We start from the raw sequence: 14737 nt of genomic DNA on the forward strand, positions 1-14737 counted from the left end.
GCCATGCAGCTATTTCACTGTAGCCAGTGAGCTTTCAACTTGCCTAAATTAATGTAGGAGCTAAGTCCTGCATGGAGCTCAACAGGTGCAGCCCTCAGTGCCAGCACAGTCTGCAGTGCTTGAACTACAGCACTGTGCAGCTCACTGATGTTCTCATTTTAAATGAGAATTAACATATTGTCTCAATTCCCAGACTTCCTGCTTCGGGCCATGTTTCATTAATATAATGGTTTGCATGGGTATAATTTTCTGTAATGACAAAAAAAACCCCAACTTGGACAGCAGTGGTGTGTCAGCCAATGGCCTCGTAGCTGTGTTACGTGATGGCAGCCTCCAGCCTCATTGCTGGAAGGATCTAGTCTATGCACCACATCACTCTGAAAGAGTGTGCTGACTGAAGAAGGAGACCAGGGTGACATGAAATGACTTAGAACTGACTGGCAAGAGTGCTGCATCCTCTAATTGCAAGGGAGTCACAAGTCCTCGGCATGGCTGAAAGCAAAGCAACACATGGCTTTTCCATGCTCAGAGGGCCCAGAGGGCATTTGACAGAAAGGATGACCTGGGATTGCTCTTTGCAGTAGCAAGAGACTTGCTTGAGAGAGCTGTATCAAGGGACACTCCAGTCATAAGTGTGTTTTTGCTAATGGAGAATTTTATTATGCTTTCAAAACTAAAATCTGTCCTATCAAGGTATGCTGATACTAGCAAAAATCCTTCAAAATACAAAAAAGCAAACTTTTCTAGAGCTTTTGCAAAGGCATAAAATGTCCTCTAGAGAAAACACATTTTTAACAGATATTAAGCTAAAAAAGACTTCTAAGGTGCATCTCTAAGGATTCATCCCATCCTTCATCTTTCACAACAGGAATAGAAAAATCACAGGCAGATAGGAAATTCCTTGAAAAGTCCCCCAGGTCACATAGGAGATTTGACCTCACATTTCTAAATCAAAGAACAAAAGCAAGCACTTTAAATAACCTTATTAAAATAGTTTTTACATCCTCATTTTGAAGATTTAAAAAGGAAGATTTAAAGAGCAACTTAGAAAGTCTTCTGCATAGTACCTTCTCATGAATTTGAAGTTTTCTTAGAGATTAACAACTTATCTATACAAGGAATTGAAATATCAGTGAAGACTTTTGGAATTTTTTTTTTTAATTCAGTGGCATGAGGCCCCCAGGTCTGTCACCATTAAAACCCAACAAGTCACCCAATACACACCTTGCTTCTCAAATTCTTCAAAGAGATTCAGGCTGGTAATGCTTGGGCCTGTGAAGATGATGTAGTTCTTCCCAGAGGCGTTTTGACAAAGGCTTTTGGCCACCATACTGTGAAGCTGTGGTTTGTTCTTCAAAGCATCCAACCCGTCAGAACCACTCCCTTCTTTGAGATGGACATAAATCTTAAACGAGAAATGGTAAGAAAAGTCAGAAGGTTATAAGGAATCCAGAGGGAGCAGATGCGATTCCTGACACACCTGCACAGCTCAACTCGAGACAAGCTGAGAAGGCAGCAGACACTAGTTACAAAGGCTGATTAAATTCCCTCTCAAGGGCCTGTTGCTTTTAAACCAGTTCAGATTAGCTGGCACAGTTACAGATGAATACGGCATCCTTCACCTCACTTCTGAGGCTCCTGTCACTGTTGTGCAGTTTGGAGATTGTTTGTTTGGCAGGAAAAGACTCCAGTCATAACTGGGATTATATGCTATACTGAATCTGCATAGGCTTCATTGATGCCAGCAAATGAACATGGGAACTTCAGTTTCAAGAAAAGCCAGTGTAAGATGACCAGAAGGAAATGGCCCATTACCTTCACTGCATTAATATTCAGATTTATTTCCCATCTGCAGTAACCATCAGGCTGTGTCACAAGCGTGTGTGCACCTCCATAAATGAGCAAAATGCACACCCAACCAGCCAGAACACCCTCATCAAACTCTCCAGGCACAGTGCTAACACTAAGATCCTTTACACAGATCCTGATTTGGAAGCAACCCACCAAAACAGTCTGAACCATGCAGAGGGAGAAAATGTGTAACTCTTTGTTTGTATGCCAGCCTTCAATTTTATTTCACTGACAGTATTTCAGAAGCACAACTTACACCCCAGTTTAACACTTAATAAAGCCAGCTAGACATCCAACCTTCATCTTGTTCTAAGAGCTAGCAGAAATAACCTGGTAGAAAGAGAAAAAGGAAGAAGCAAACACTGTACTTTGTTACTCAAACACTACTGTAACACCATGGAACTAGCAAAGATTTAAATACACAAACAAATGCAAATTTTCAGAAAAACTTGCCCAGGCCTGCCCTCATGACTGTGGCTCTGAAACACTCAAATCTTTTACGAATTACAGAAAATTTTACCTGTCAAAGAAAAAACTGAAGCTTGTTCAGTATTCAGAGGCAGGGAAAAGTAATTTTGCCTTGGTTTTTGGAGTCATATAACCACAACAACTTCGTGAAATTTGTTTGACAATTCAACCATGCAAAACATGCAGCATTAGTTTTCTGTATAGCTTATTTCTCTTACCAATAGACACTGTTACAAATGAAAATTCACAGCAATCCTCAGAGAACAAAAATGCTCATGTTTGCACTAGTGCTCCCAGTAATTTGTAACTCAATGATCTTAGAAAAGAAGAAAATTCAATTAAACAGCCTCTTCCTATTTTAGATGGTGCCATCTCCCAGCACTGATATTCTATCTAATATTCCCTAGCAATTCATGCATCATGGAATAGACCTCAACAAGATGTCTTACATATGAAATTTCTGGGAAATTAGACATAATTTGTATTTTGAAGGAACTGACATGCTGAAAACAAAGTTGGTGCCAGGACAAATGCACACTAATTCAAAAAAATAGAGTGTATATTAAAAGGAAGTCTTAAATATGTCATTTATCTTAAAAAAAATAAAATTAAACCCCCTTTTATTGATAGACACAGCTCTCAGATGAGGACAAAGGCAGCAATGTTTGCAGACTTCCTGATTCTGCTCCACTCATTTTGATAGCTGTCAAATTTGTGCTTTCTCCAGTTCTAAGACTGAGGACTAGTTAATTATGATAAGTCATTTAGGTTATTAATCAGGGCTCCAGAGAGCCAGTAGAATGCATTCAAAGAACAGATTGTTCCAGATTTACAGCAGAGGTATTTCATGATTGTTGGCAACAAAATTAAGATTAGGTTACTAATGTCAGCACAGAGACCACACATCAAACCCTCAAAATCTACAGACAGGGCAGTGGAGACAGAAGATGCAGACAGATTAGTTTTGACCTTGGATTAGCAGATGAGCTGAAAACAAAGCAGGAATCTAAGTCTATAAAAGTGTCTTACACCTTACCTCCCCATATCCAGTAAATCTGCGTGTCTCTCCAGCCCCATGCCTGCTCCCTGTTCCTTGCAGACTGCTGCCTCTCCAAGGGACAGTCCTCTGGCACTGCTGGTGTGCCAGCTGGTCCCTCACTGTGGACTGGTTTGCATCTGCAAGCAGCTCCTTTAAAGAGCATGCCCACCATGCAAGTGCCCACTGAAGTACCACTACTTTCATATGAAGATGCTCCACACTTCACAGGTTTTATTAGCAGAATTCCCTGTGCATCTGGCTGTGAATCTCAATCCCCTTGCTCTGTTCACCTCCCCAGTGCCCTTTACTCAAATGTCCATACCCACTGATGAACCTTTCCTCCTTCTCCTCCAATGTTAAATATTTTTTCTTCCTGGGCAGTTCCTAACCTATTCAGCAACAGCCTTTTTTCTTGACACAGTATTTCTTGTATTGGAGAAGCATCATTCAAAGCTTTATCATGTCCAGCTGTATTGGGATGATGGGTGACAGCAACACAGTGTGGGAAGGCATAAAGGCTGCCGTGAAACCGTGGCTGTGTACAGATGTGCTGTGTACAGGCAAAGGCATGGCCTTAAGTATCTTTACAAATGCCCAGGATCCTATATGGCCTTTATTTTCCCTCATCCTCATCCAGCTTACTTCATTCTACCTCAATCCATTAGGACCCTACCAAGTGAGGACCACAGCATTCCCACAGCTTTTCTGTAATGCATCAGAGGTGTTAATTTAAGAGTCAGAAATCTGTAGAACAAGCACCAATCGCCAGAAATTGGCTGCTAGGCACAGTCAGAAACTGCTCCCCCAAAATGTTTATTAAGCCATTCGCTAGACCTTCTGATTTGCCCTGGGACATTAGAATTTTGTGTTCTTTCCTTGCGTACCAACAGCAAAATATCATCAGAAGTACAGGCTCAACAACTGTTGCTGGATAACAGATGGAAGCTGCTGGCAGCAAACATCTTCTGCTTCTGTGCAGGACAGCCCAAGCAGTGCTTCTTGAATATCTGCAGACATCTCTTTCACTATGTATTTTTTCTAATGGCTACTGATACATTTGATCTAGAGCAGCAATTGGGATAACCTGTATAGATGTGACATCGTCTGTCTTAGGAGGCGACTATGGGCTGAAGATATTTAACAAGCAATGCTTTTTCTATTCATTCCTCTATTATTTGTTGAATATTTGTCAAATATCTGTTGTTTATCACAACAGCAACACGGTCAATTGTGCCTTCTCTCTATCTGTGGCTGCCCTACTGCACAAGATACTTTCAATGCAGTATGTTTTCATTACCTTCTTGTGGAAAATTCATAAAGTCTCACATGAACTGAGTAAAAGACTGAACACTTAGGAACAAAAGCTACATCTTGACTGCATATTTAAAAGAATATGCCCTAGAAACTGAAATATTGGTGATTCTGCTCATATTTAAAGCTCAGATGGTATATTGAAAGCACTTGTGAATAGCACATTCCAAATACTCCACCTTCATACATAATTGAAGCACCCCAGGGTACAATTCTCAAATGAAATAGATGACATTTGGAAGCAAAAGAAGGAGAGAGGTAGTAATAAACAGAAGGAAGATTTTGAAAGATATATTGTGCAAAAATATTTCACAAAGGGCAGATCCTAAACAAACACAAAACAGAAGCCATATTTTTAGATGATACAGTTACAAAAGCAAGATAGCAAAGTAAAGTAGTCATGATTTTTCAATCCTTGATAGCTACTGAAAAAACAACTTTACTTTTTTTACAGGCTTCACAGCCAACCCACAACTGCACATTCCTAGCGCTACTCTCTAGATCCCGCCTCAACTGGTCTTCCCCTCTCATCCTAAACCTCACCTTTAACTGTTGCCATTACCAACACTGCTGGGAGATTCTCCTCTCCAGTTTCATCCTAAACCTTTTGCAGTTCATACACTCTCCTTCTTTAATGATCTCTTCCCAACTCTTGTCTAGCAGATATTGGCACCAGTGGTGGTGCTCTTACCGAGACCAGGAATTTTCACTTGTTTGAGCCTCTCTTCATTCTCTTCCTGCTACTCTAAAAGCTATTTTCTAAAAGGTATGCAAGAACATACAGTTTTCCCAGCCTGTTTTCAGCTAATTCATAGTGTTCCTTACAATGCTCTTTACTTGGTCCCCTTCTTTGCTCCCTGTGCATTCTATTTTGAATGATTTCAATCTGCATTAACACACACTGATAGAGCTAACAACTTCGTGCTGAAGAGTGACAAATATCTGTTCTGCGTGCACATGTTCTTCAAAGTTTCTAAAAAGATATTTGTGAGACTGGCAAAAATGCTGGTGGAGTTGACAATGCAAATCCAATATGGCTTAGAAATCCTTGCTTTTCTTTCTATGTTTTTTTTTTTGTTTTTGTTTTTTTTTGTTTTTTTTGTTTTTTTTTTTTTTTTGCCACTGAGGGCACCACAATTTTTTATCTGCATGGCAGACCAACAATCCATGGATCAACAAACGCAGATTTTGCTCTGTATCTTCTCCCAGGCAGCCACATCTAGGTCAGGCAGATTCATTTTCTCTAACAGCTCCACATAAATCATTTCCTATTCTTTCAAATACCTAAGAACTGCCTGGCTTTCCTCTCAATTACTGCAATCATCCTTCTTTTCTTTGGCCTTGCTGAAATGTATCTTGACATCCAGACAGTGCTCTACCCCTCAGATCACTTGCCTAACCCTTTGCTTTAACCACATCAGCCTTCTGCCAGTTCCCTTTTCTTTGCAGCATCAAATGGAAATGGGGCTGGAAAATGGACACAGGCCTTTATAGTCCAGGCTTCCCTATTGATCTCCTTATACCATGTCACTATAGTGATTCCTTCTCACACTCACCCTGTGAAGCCAAACATCCAACAACCAATGTCAGACAAACCCACATTTGTCTCTTTCCATTCTGCCCTTCTCCTGACTGGTTGGAAATCATCACCATCTCAGCAGAGCTCTTTACTTTTGCTCTTCAAAACCTTTCCTAGAAAGGATGCAATCCCCACAAGGCAATTGCTAATCAATGCATTGGTCCTATTTCTTCTTAATGTTGCTTTTCCAGGCTCTCTCAGTGTAACTGGCAGCCCAGCTCAGGTCCATGACTGAGGCTTCACTCTAGTGCCACACAATTGCACAACATTGGCTCAGTTTTTTCATGAAAATTACTGTTGAGCTGTGAGAAGGTGTGTAAGTGGGAAGGCATATAAGTGGTGCAAGGCAAGAGCAGTATAAACTATCAGAAGTGCTGAAGTTGTTGAGAGGATAATACATAGCAGCTCAAGGAGGAAAATACTTACATAAAAAGGGCATAAAATCTTAAGACAAAACCAAGTGATGACAAATCAGTGACATTAAGGACCCAGCTCATCTCCAAGGAGGAACCACAAAGGCTGATGACTGCCTGGCTGGTGCAGGCTCACCAGGAATAGGGTGTATACTGGTGTCTAGCAGCGTGTTAGTCCCAGACTGCTGCCATGTGCCTTAGCCAAGAAACACTGCTGCATTTAGCCTGCTTCCAGAGTTCTCTGGGCAGCCAAAATGTGTCTGAGCTAAAGAGATTTGCTGTAGGAAGCCTAAGCCTCCTTCTTGAACTTAGATCCTAAACTTTCTAGGGCAGGAATTATTTATTTTTTCGTGTTGGTTTTTTTTTTTTTTGGAGGGGGGGGGGAAGGGGTTTTGGGTGGCTCTTTTTTTTTTTTTTTTTTTTTTTTTGTTGTTGTTGGTTGGTTGGTTGGTTTTTGTTTTGTGGGGTTTTTTTGGGTTTTTTTTTTTACTTACTGCTTCCAGCACAAAGGGATGGGATACATGAGGGACATTCCTATGGCAAATCTATTAATTGCACAAAATAGGAGGCTCTGGCGCTTTTTAGTCTCCTTCCCCAGGCAAAGTTGCAGTGAGAACAGCTGCAGAAGGGACACAACTATAGAGGTAGTTTTATTGTCATAAACTCCAAGCAGCTGAGACGGGAACTAAAAAATAACTTGCATTCACACCTGAAAATAGACACTATTGACACTAAGACTGTACGTAAACTGTGAGAGATCTTTGCATGTAGGTTTGGTTTCCTATTCATTTAGAAACGTGGTAAGATTGTGAAGTCCATAAAAATTAATAGGGCTGGCTCATCACACATCTGCAAAAATACCTTTCCAGTTAACACTGGTGAGCAAGAGGATCATTGACTTTCTACTGAGATCGAGGATTCTCAGATGCTGACATTACAGAACAACATGCATTAAAAAGCCAGAGCCAGGTGGGAGCCAGAGGAAGAAAATAGATAGGATTTTGCAGTCACCAGTGACTGACAAATGAAGGTGATCAGATTTCCTGGGATCCCCTCACAGACAAAGCCTGACCTTGAGAACCTCCTCAAAGCAGCTGCTACATCTGTGTGTTCCAAATGCAACCATTCCAGTAATAGAGGAATTATCAGGGCACTGTTTAAAGAAATGCAAGGGCTCAGACTAATCTCTAAACAGAACTTAAATAGGCTGAAACACCAACATTTCTGAGCAGCTTATTAAACAAGTGCACAGATGGCTAACTGTACTGCAACTCTGACCTTGAAAACAAAACTGACTCCAGGTATATTTACCTTTCCCTTTCCCATTGACTGAATGCAATTATGTGGTATGTTGTGAAATTATAAATTCTTTGGGACACAATCTCAGTTTCTCTAAATTCTGGAAGTTCTTACTCTGTAAAATCAATAGGGTTATGAAGTATTCAAGCTGGCTGTAGCTACCCTGTCTGAAGTGAACTACAGCATATACTATAGTAGATGGTGTTTACATTGTTTGGGGGTTTTTGGCTGCCACTGAGAGCTCTGCCGCTGATCTGTCGAGTGACCTCAGATGTCTCCCTTCACTGAGACTGCTGCTCTTTAGTGAGAGAGCCCTTTCTCACCCTCTCAGACAGAGACCACCCTGATCCAGGTTTCACTCTTTAAACAAGGCTGTAATGCAAATTACTGTTTCTTCAGGACCATGGAAAGACTCAAGATGCAGAGACACGGTACTTTTCCCTACTCTGTTCTGACTCATCACTTCATGGGAAGCAGTGGAAGGTGGAAACTCAAAGTCAGTCCCAGCACAAGGACCTCAAGGACTTCATAAATCTGAGTAACATATTTCACAGGGATATTAGTGAAAATGAAATGCATTATTGCAAGAATTTTTGTGCCAAGGAATAAAAGCAAGTGCAGAGGCCATATTTTCAGTGGCAGGGAGGAGGCATGGGAAGGGAAAAGTTTCCAGTAGAGCCTCAGAAAATAAAATTCATCTCAATGAATAGGAAAGGAAATACAAATACATAAAGTAATTTCTTCCTCACTGTGACACCAGTTTTTTTAAGCAAATAATTACGTTGATGAGCTAATTCCATTACTACCTATCAGAGTGATTAATATTGACTGACTGCCCCTTTGTAGTGCTCTGTACCGTCTATGTACTGTCTTTCATCTTGTTAATTGATGGCACTTTGGGTCATGGATGGTCTGAGGGTTAAATTTGGGCTATGGGTCTGTGCCTCAGGATGAGGCAATATGGCCTTGTTCTGCCAGCTCTCCATGTACTGGGGATCACCAGCATCCCATGCTTCCTACTCCTGCAAAATGATCAGAAAACCTTCTTGTACAGGACAACCTATGCAAGGACTAGGCATCACTTAGTAACAGTTACTCATAACCGTGCTCATTCCTTTTGAACCACACAAGATGTGCAAAGAGAGAGCATGATATGTCCCACCAGGACAAAATAACTAGCCCTGATAAGGTATTTGGGAATTCTTGTCATTATTTTGATGAGTGATATTGCTATATCTAAAATGAGAAATAGTCCTACCAATTATATTTATGAACAGTTTTTATAATCAAGTATAATCCAGATTTTCAGAGAAAAAGAAACAAGAGCTCACAAAAAAACTGACACAGCTAGAGTTTTGATTTAAATAGTATGACTTACTATCTAAATATACTCTAAGCAAATACTGTAAGAAAGACTTCTAAGCTACTTCAATAATTTAAACTGCAATCAAGACATTAGAATACTGGTTTTAAATTGGTGTCTCAGTGGTAAGTAGGGAAATAGAAGTGCTAAGTAGCACATAGGGAAATAGATCGGAAAGAAACAAGGAAAGCAATGAGAAGATGGAGCAGAGAGGGACACTTGAGTCCTGCAAGCTGTGTTTGTTGTTTCCCCTGAATTAGAGAAAAAGAAATGAGAAGGTTCAAGCCTCTCCCACAGCAGCTGCTGACACCTTGATGTCAGCGTCAAGGGCAGATGAAAAAGGCAACAATATCAGGCCAGTTTTGCCATCTACTTAGCCAAAGTCAGCTCTCCTGGAGCTATTCTGAACCCTCTGAGAGGTTTTGTTCGTGTTCCCAATTGGGGCAGACATATATTTATGCTGGTTGAATGATGTGTCCTTCCTGCATGTTCCCACTTGGCCAGCTGACCATGGAGAGATGCTCAGCAACAAAGCTATTCACTGCAACAAGATGCTCTGCTTGAGATGTTCTGAAGCAGAGACACAACCTGAAATTGTGCATCCATCTTAAAACAATTAACTGTCAGAGTGCAGTCAAGTTATCTGGAGTACAGAACACAGAAAAGTAGCCTAATATTCACACATTATTTCTATTATGAATATATAAGCCTCTGCACCTTCTTGTTTCCACAAGCAGTACTTGGGGTTTATGCACTTCTGTTCCATGAATGGCTTATTGGGCTAGATCTTTAACCAAACACCATTTCCTTAAAAAAGTAAATTAGGAGCCCCCCAAAAGAAGTGTTTACTCATACCCAAAAAAGTTTTGTTCATAAGAACAAACAAGAACAGGAATTTGAAGAGACAAACAGCTGAAACTCCCAACATTAACAACTGACCTGTGAGATGCCAACCACAGTTCACAGAGTAATTCAGCATGTAGCATATCCATTTTCATTAGGAAAACCTAACCAATCCTTTTTATCATAGGAAAAGCAGAACACTGGGAAAACTAAGACGCCTCTTCAGATGGATTTTTTTTTCTTTTTTTTAAACATCAGGATTATAATTCAGGATTGGAAGACATTGTTTTTAGTCAGGAGCATCACAGACCTCTTGAGGTTCCTTCTGTTCCTCAAAACCAGTCATATATAGGTCCCTCCTCTCTTCTGTCTGGGCCTACCTTTTTACAGATATACATATTATTAACTGAATTATCCTGATTTATGAAGTGTTGATAGTCCTATTTTTATCTTGAATAAAAGGACCTCAAAATCATCATGTGGAACAGTGAGGGAGGGCATTCACCCAGACAGTATTACAGAACATGCATGTTTTGAAGCAGGTGCTGTAAAGTTTTTCCAACAGGTGGCAGGTGATAGACAAGTCAGTCCTTAACTATCAGACAACAAGTCTTCTCTTCATGATGGCAGCTTTGCAAGAGATTGAAGGAAGGTGTGCACATGAAGGGGAAAATGTTGGATTTATTTCTGGTTTAAATCAATTCTCTCCATTTGCTAAACACAGGAAAAATATCAAAACCTCTGCTTTAATACTCTAAATGCACCAAACAACCACCAAAAAAGTAATTTGGATTCTGCAAGACCGCTTGTGTGACACATAAATGAACATAGCATTTCAATCATATCATAACTGAATGACATCCCATCCTCCCCAGGTCAGGTTTTTCCATTTTAGCATCATTGTTCCCTAAGGTCCCTTTCACCCAGTCATTTCAGCATGTTGATAACAACCACCAAGTCAAGGAATGAAAATAGAAGGCAGCTGGTAAGATAATCCTGGACGTCATCTGGATGCAAGTGAAGCACGAGCATCTAATTCATTAAGGGAGTGGGAGGATTAGGGTGGTGCTGAGCATCTATTCTGTTTAATTCGACATTCCATTAATTTAGTCTCTCAGTGGACAGGACAGGAGGTGCAACATAATTACAGCTCAGAATCTGAAACCTCTGGCATGTCAGAAGACTTATTAGTTTTGTGGCAGTTGGCTGCGGGGAGTGTGGCAAGAGAGATGAGCAGACTTTGTGCTCACTGTACCCAATATGCTTTGGTGACAAACTGCAGGTACGAATGGTGAAGCTCTCCTTGGAGGTCAAAGACACTGCCTCTATACAGCAAATGACTTTCCAAGAGCTTTGAGAGCAGAAACTTCCAAAGATGCTTCACAAGGTGAGTCTACTTTGTATCAGACAAAACAGCTGCTTTAAAACCTAGATGGAAGAGGTAGGATCCTAAATTTCTTCTCAGAGTGCACAGCATAGCTGAAAACACAAACCTCTTTTCCTGCCCAGCTATTCAAACAGTCATAATGATTCACCAGCCAAATTCTGCTCTGAACAAATGTTCAGCTGCAGCAAATCCACAGGCTCTGTTCTGACATGTATTCAGCCTTAGCAAGCCATGTCCATCTCCTGTCTCTGAACCACCATCTGGAACATGTGGCACATGGCGTTTTCACAGGAGCTCTTGGGAAAAAGAAATATCAGAAAACATCTGCCCCCTCACCTCTAAGTAGCAAAATAAATAACCAGATTTTTCAAGGGCTCTCAAAATACATCAGCAGCTCGGGAATCTGAAAATTTGAGAAGATGCTCCCAATGCCTTCCAACAATAAAAACAAACCTTTAACATGTCTCTCACTCCAGCTGACATCTCACCTTGAAGTCACATCAAATTTTATGTTTGTGATAGGTTGATGTGTGAAAAGATATGTAATAGGAGCCCCCACTAATATGTTTCTCACAGAAAAACTGATATCTTGATACCATACTATTTAGTCTATTGGACTGCTGGCTATCACAGGTGCAGTGTTATAGTTATAGAGAGAAAATCTGACTCATAAAAAATTATATAAGACATTTTGATAAACTTAGGATATACAAACAGACAGACCTTTTAACTGCATTTCAATGTAATTAGCTGAGGGCTGGCAGCCAGATGGACAGTATTAGAGATAGAAACTCTCAGTTACATCATACAGCACACAAAGTCTCAGGAACTTGTCATCACTGTCTGTCACGTCTCGTACCTCCTGCATTCAGACTGTAGCCCCCAGTCAGGTAACCAAGAGAAATGACTGCTACCCTTGGTCCTGCAGTACATTTAAGGGCCTTCTGGAACTGAATGAAGACATTTGAAGAGGTAAAACCCACCTGGCAGATGAAACCAGTGGATGAGCACTGCCGAACCCAAAGACTGAATTTCCTCTTTTTCCTCTTGCGCAGCTCCCTCTCTGTACAGGTAGCAATGAAAACAGGATCCTCATCTATCAGGGGCTCATGTAGTACCTGCAAGTGGCAAGAAAAGAGGTAGAGAAAGAAATGGAAGAATACATGATTGCTAAAAAAAGCTGCTTTAACTGCTTTCAAAGAAATACAACCCTTGTGCTGTGCTTGTGTGCATCACCTCAAACAAAGAAACAAACCCAGTTTAGTTTGATGTTACCATCCAACAAAAACCAAAGCCTGGCCAAGCACACCCCACTATGGATAGCTGCTCTACACATAATCTGCAAACATAGCAAGGCACAGCTCTCACTTCTTACCATTTGCTACAGTTCAACATCCCTTCAAATGATGCAGGGGATGGGGCAGGGAGAGTGGACTATTAGCAGCATCCTTCCCCCTGCTTCTTCATAAGCTTCACATTGTTTGGCAGAATGTTTTCCACCCAAACACCCCCTACAATTTGTTGTAAAGTATATTCCTTGGTTATAGTAAAGGAAAACACATAATAAAGAGAGAGAGGTTAAGGGAGCTTTCTGCTGCCACTTAGGGAGGTGGGGAAGAGACAGAAAATATTTTTCCTGGCTGCAGCAGCTTTAGGGAAGTGTCTCTTGCCTCAGGAGCTGAAAAAATTGACAAAAGGAGACAAGGATAAACCACCAGGGGCAGGAATAGAAAAAGGCAAGAGACAATAGAAAAAGGCAGACTGGAGCAAGTAACAAAGACCTGTGAAAGTGAAGCAGTTGCTGCATACAGATGATGTAAGTGGTTCCCTGTTTATTATAACTATCTTGTTTCACTTCTCTCCATTAATTTAGTAGCAAAACTGAAGTGTGATACTGTGGAACTCACCTATAGGAAGGTACTAGTAGCTCCCCATAGCTCACAGGCAGCTGTGCATAACATACACATACCTGACTGCACAAAGTGCAAGTTGTCTAGCAAGCCACTTGTGAAAGTGCAAAGACTTGCAAACTGTTGAAAGGTCTTAGCTGATGAATGCTAACCAAATTCAGACATGTACATCTAAATCAGAGCAAGTCACTGCAGCCTCCCCTCCTTATACATCAGGGGAAAGCAGTCCCAGCAGGCCATCATTCATACCCTTCTAATGATGTGCAAAATAGTCAGATGGATTATAATTTAAAGGAGTCTGTTCTTTTCCAGTGACCATCTCTCCAGGAGACAGGTTCAGAAACAGGTATGCAGAGGCTACCACCCTCAGACAAAGCCTTTCCACACCTGCATGTGTGCTACTTTTGTGCACATCCGTGCAGTCAGTGGTGGAAACGAGAACAAAGCTGCACTAAACCTAGGAGTGATGCTTGTAGGACAGATGTGGTGGGTGCACAGTTAAGCACTAGAGATGAGCAGCTGCTGGCCTCCTGAATGCAAGATGTTTGCTGAATTTCAGTCTGTCAGCCCAAAATAGGCACCCGTGCCTCCCCATGCAGTGATGGCTGCACACTGTCATTTATACACACTCCACTTCTTAATGACTCATGAAACATTCACAGGACCATCTGAAAGCACTCTTGTGAAATGTTCAAATTACACACCAAAATGCAGATGTGAGCAAGGAGAGCGGCACACAAAGCTATTTGTTCTTCCAGCTGCAGCTGCCCTGTTTCCCCACTGAAGCCAAATCTTCTTCCTCTCTCAAGATCCACAACAGAACATATACCTTCCTATGTAAAGGCCATCTGGGGCATTTTCTGGGGCATTTTCTGCTTCTGCCACAGAGGATTCTGAACAGCATTTTGCAAATATTAAACTTGCCCTAATTTGCCTTTCTGCATCTCATGTGCAGAGGAAAGGAGCACACCCTTTGGGACAGGGTTGGATACATGGTTAAGAATTTTTCAGCTTCTGGAAAGGCTCTCTTATCTGCCACATCCCACTGAGTGGTGTGGTTCCACTGTTATAATCTCCCCTGCCGTAGGATGGAGAGCAGCAGAAAGAAAAGGCTGTATAAGCATCACCTTAGGATATCTTTTACCCTCTGTCATTAGCTTCTTTCCCTCTGCACCACAGCATCAACTCTCCTAGCAGCAGCTCTACTGCATCCTGTTTACCCTTCACACTCTTTCTGCCTTCTATGACACAATAAGGGCTGTCAGCCTTATATC

General features: G+C 41.2%; 1 protein-coding gene across 1 annotated transcript in view; it reads right to left on the minus strand.

Moving 5' to 3' along the window:
- PGBD5 (piggyBac transposable element derived 5) overlaps positions 1 to 14737 on the minus strand; it is a 61570-nt gene that overhangs the window by 13565 nt on the left and 33268 nt on the right. Inside the window, exons 3-4 of the mRNA XM_066315745.1 lie at positions 12537 to 12671; positions 1225 to 1405 (exon numbers count right to left, since the gene is read on the minus strand). Coding sequence (XP_066171842.1) covers positions 1225 to 1405; positions 12537 to 12671 — 316 coding nt within the window. The remainder of the gene's footprint in view (positions 1 to 1224; positions 1406 to 12536; positions 12672 to 14737) is intronic.

This window comes from Sylvia atricapilla, chromosome 3 (assembly GCF_009819655.1).
Source record: "Sylvia atricapilla isolate bSylAtr1 chromosome 3, bSylAtr1.pri, whole genome shotgun sequence".
Taxonomy (NCBI): Eukaryota; Metazoa; Chordata; class Aves; order Passeriformes; family Sylviidae; genus Sylvia; species Sylvia atricapilla.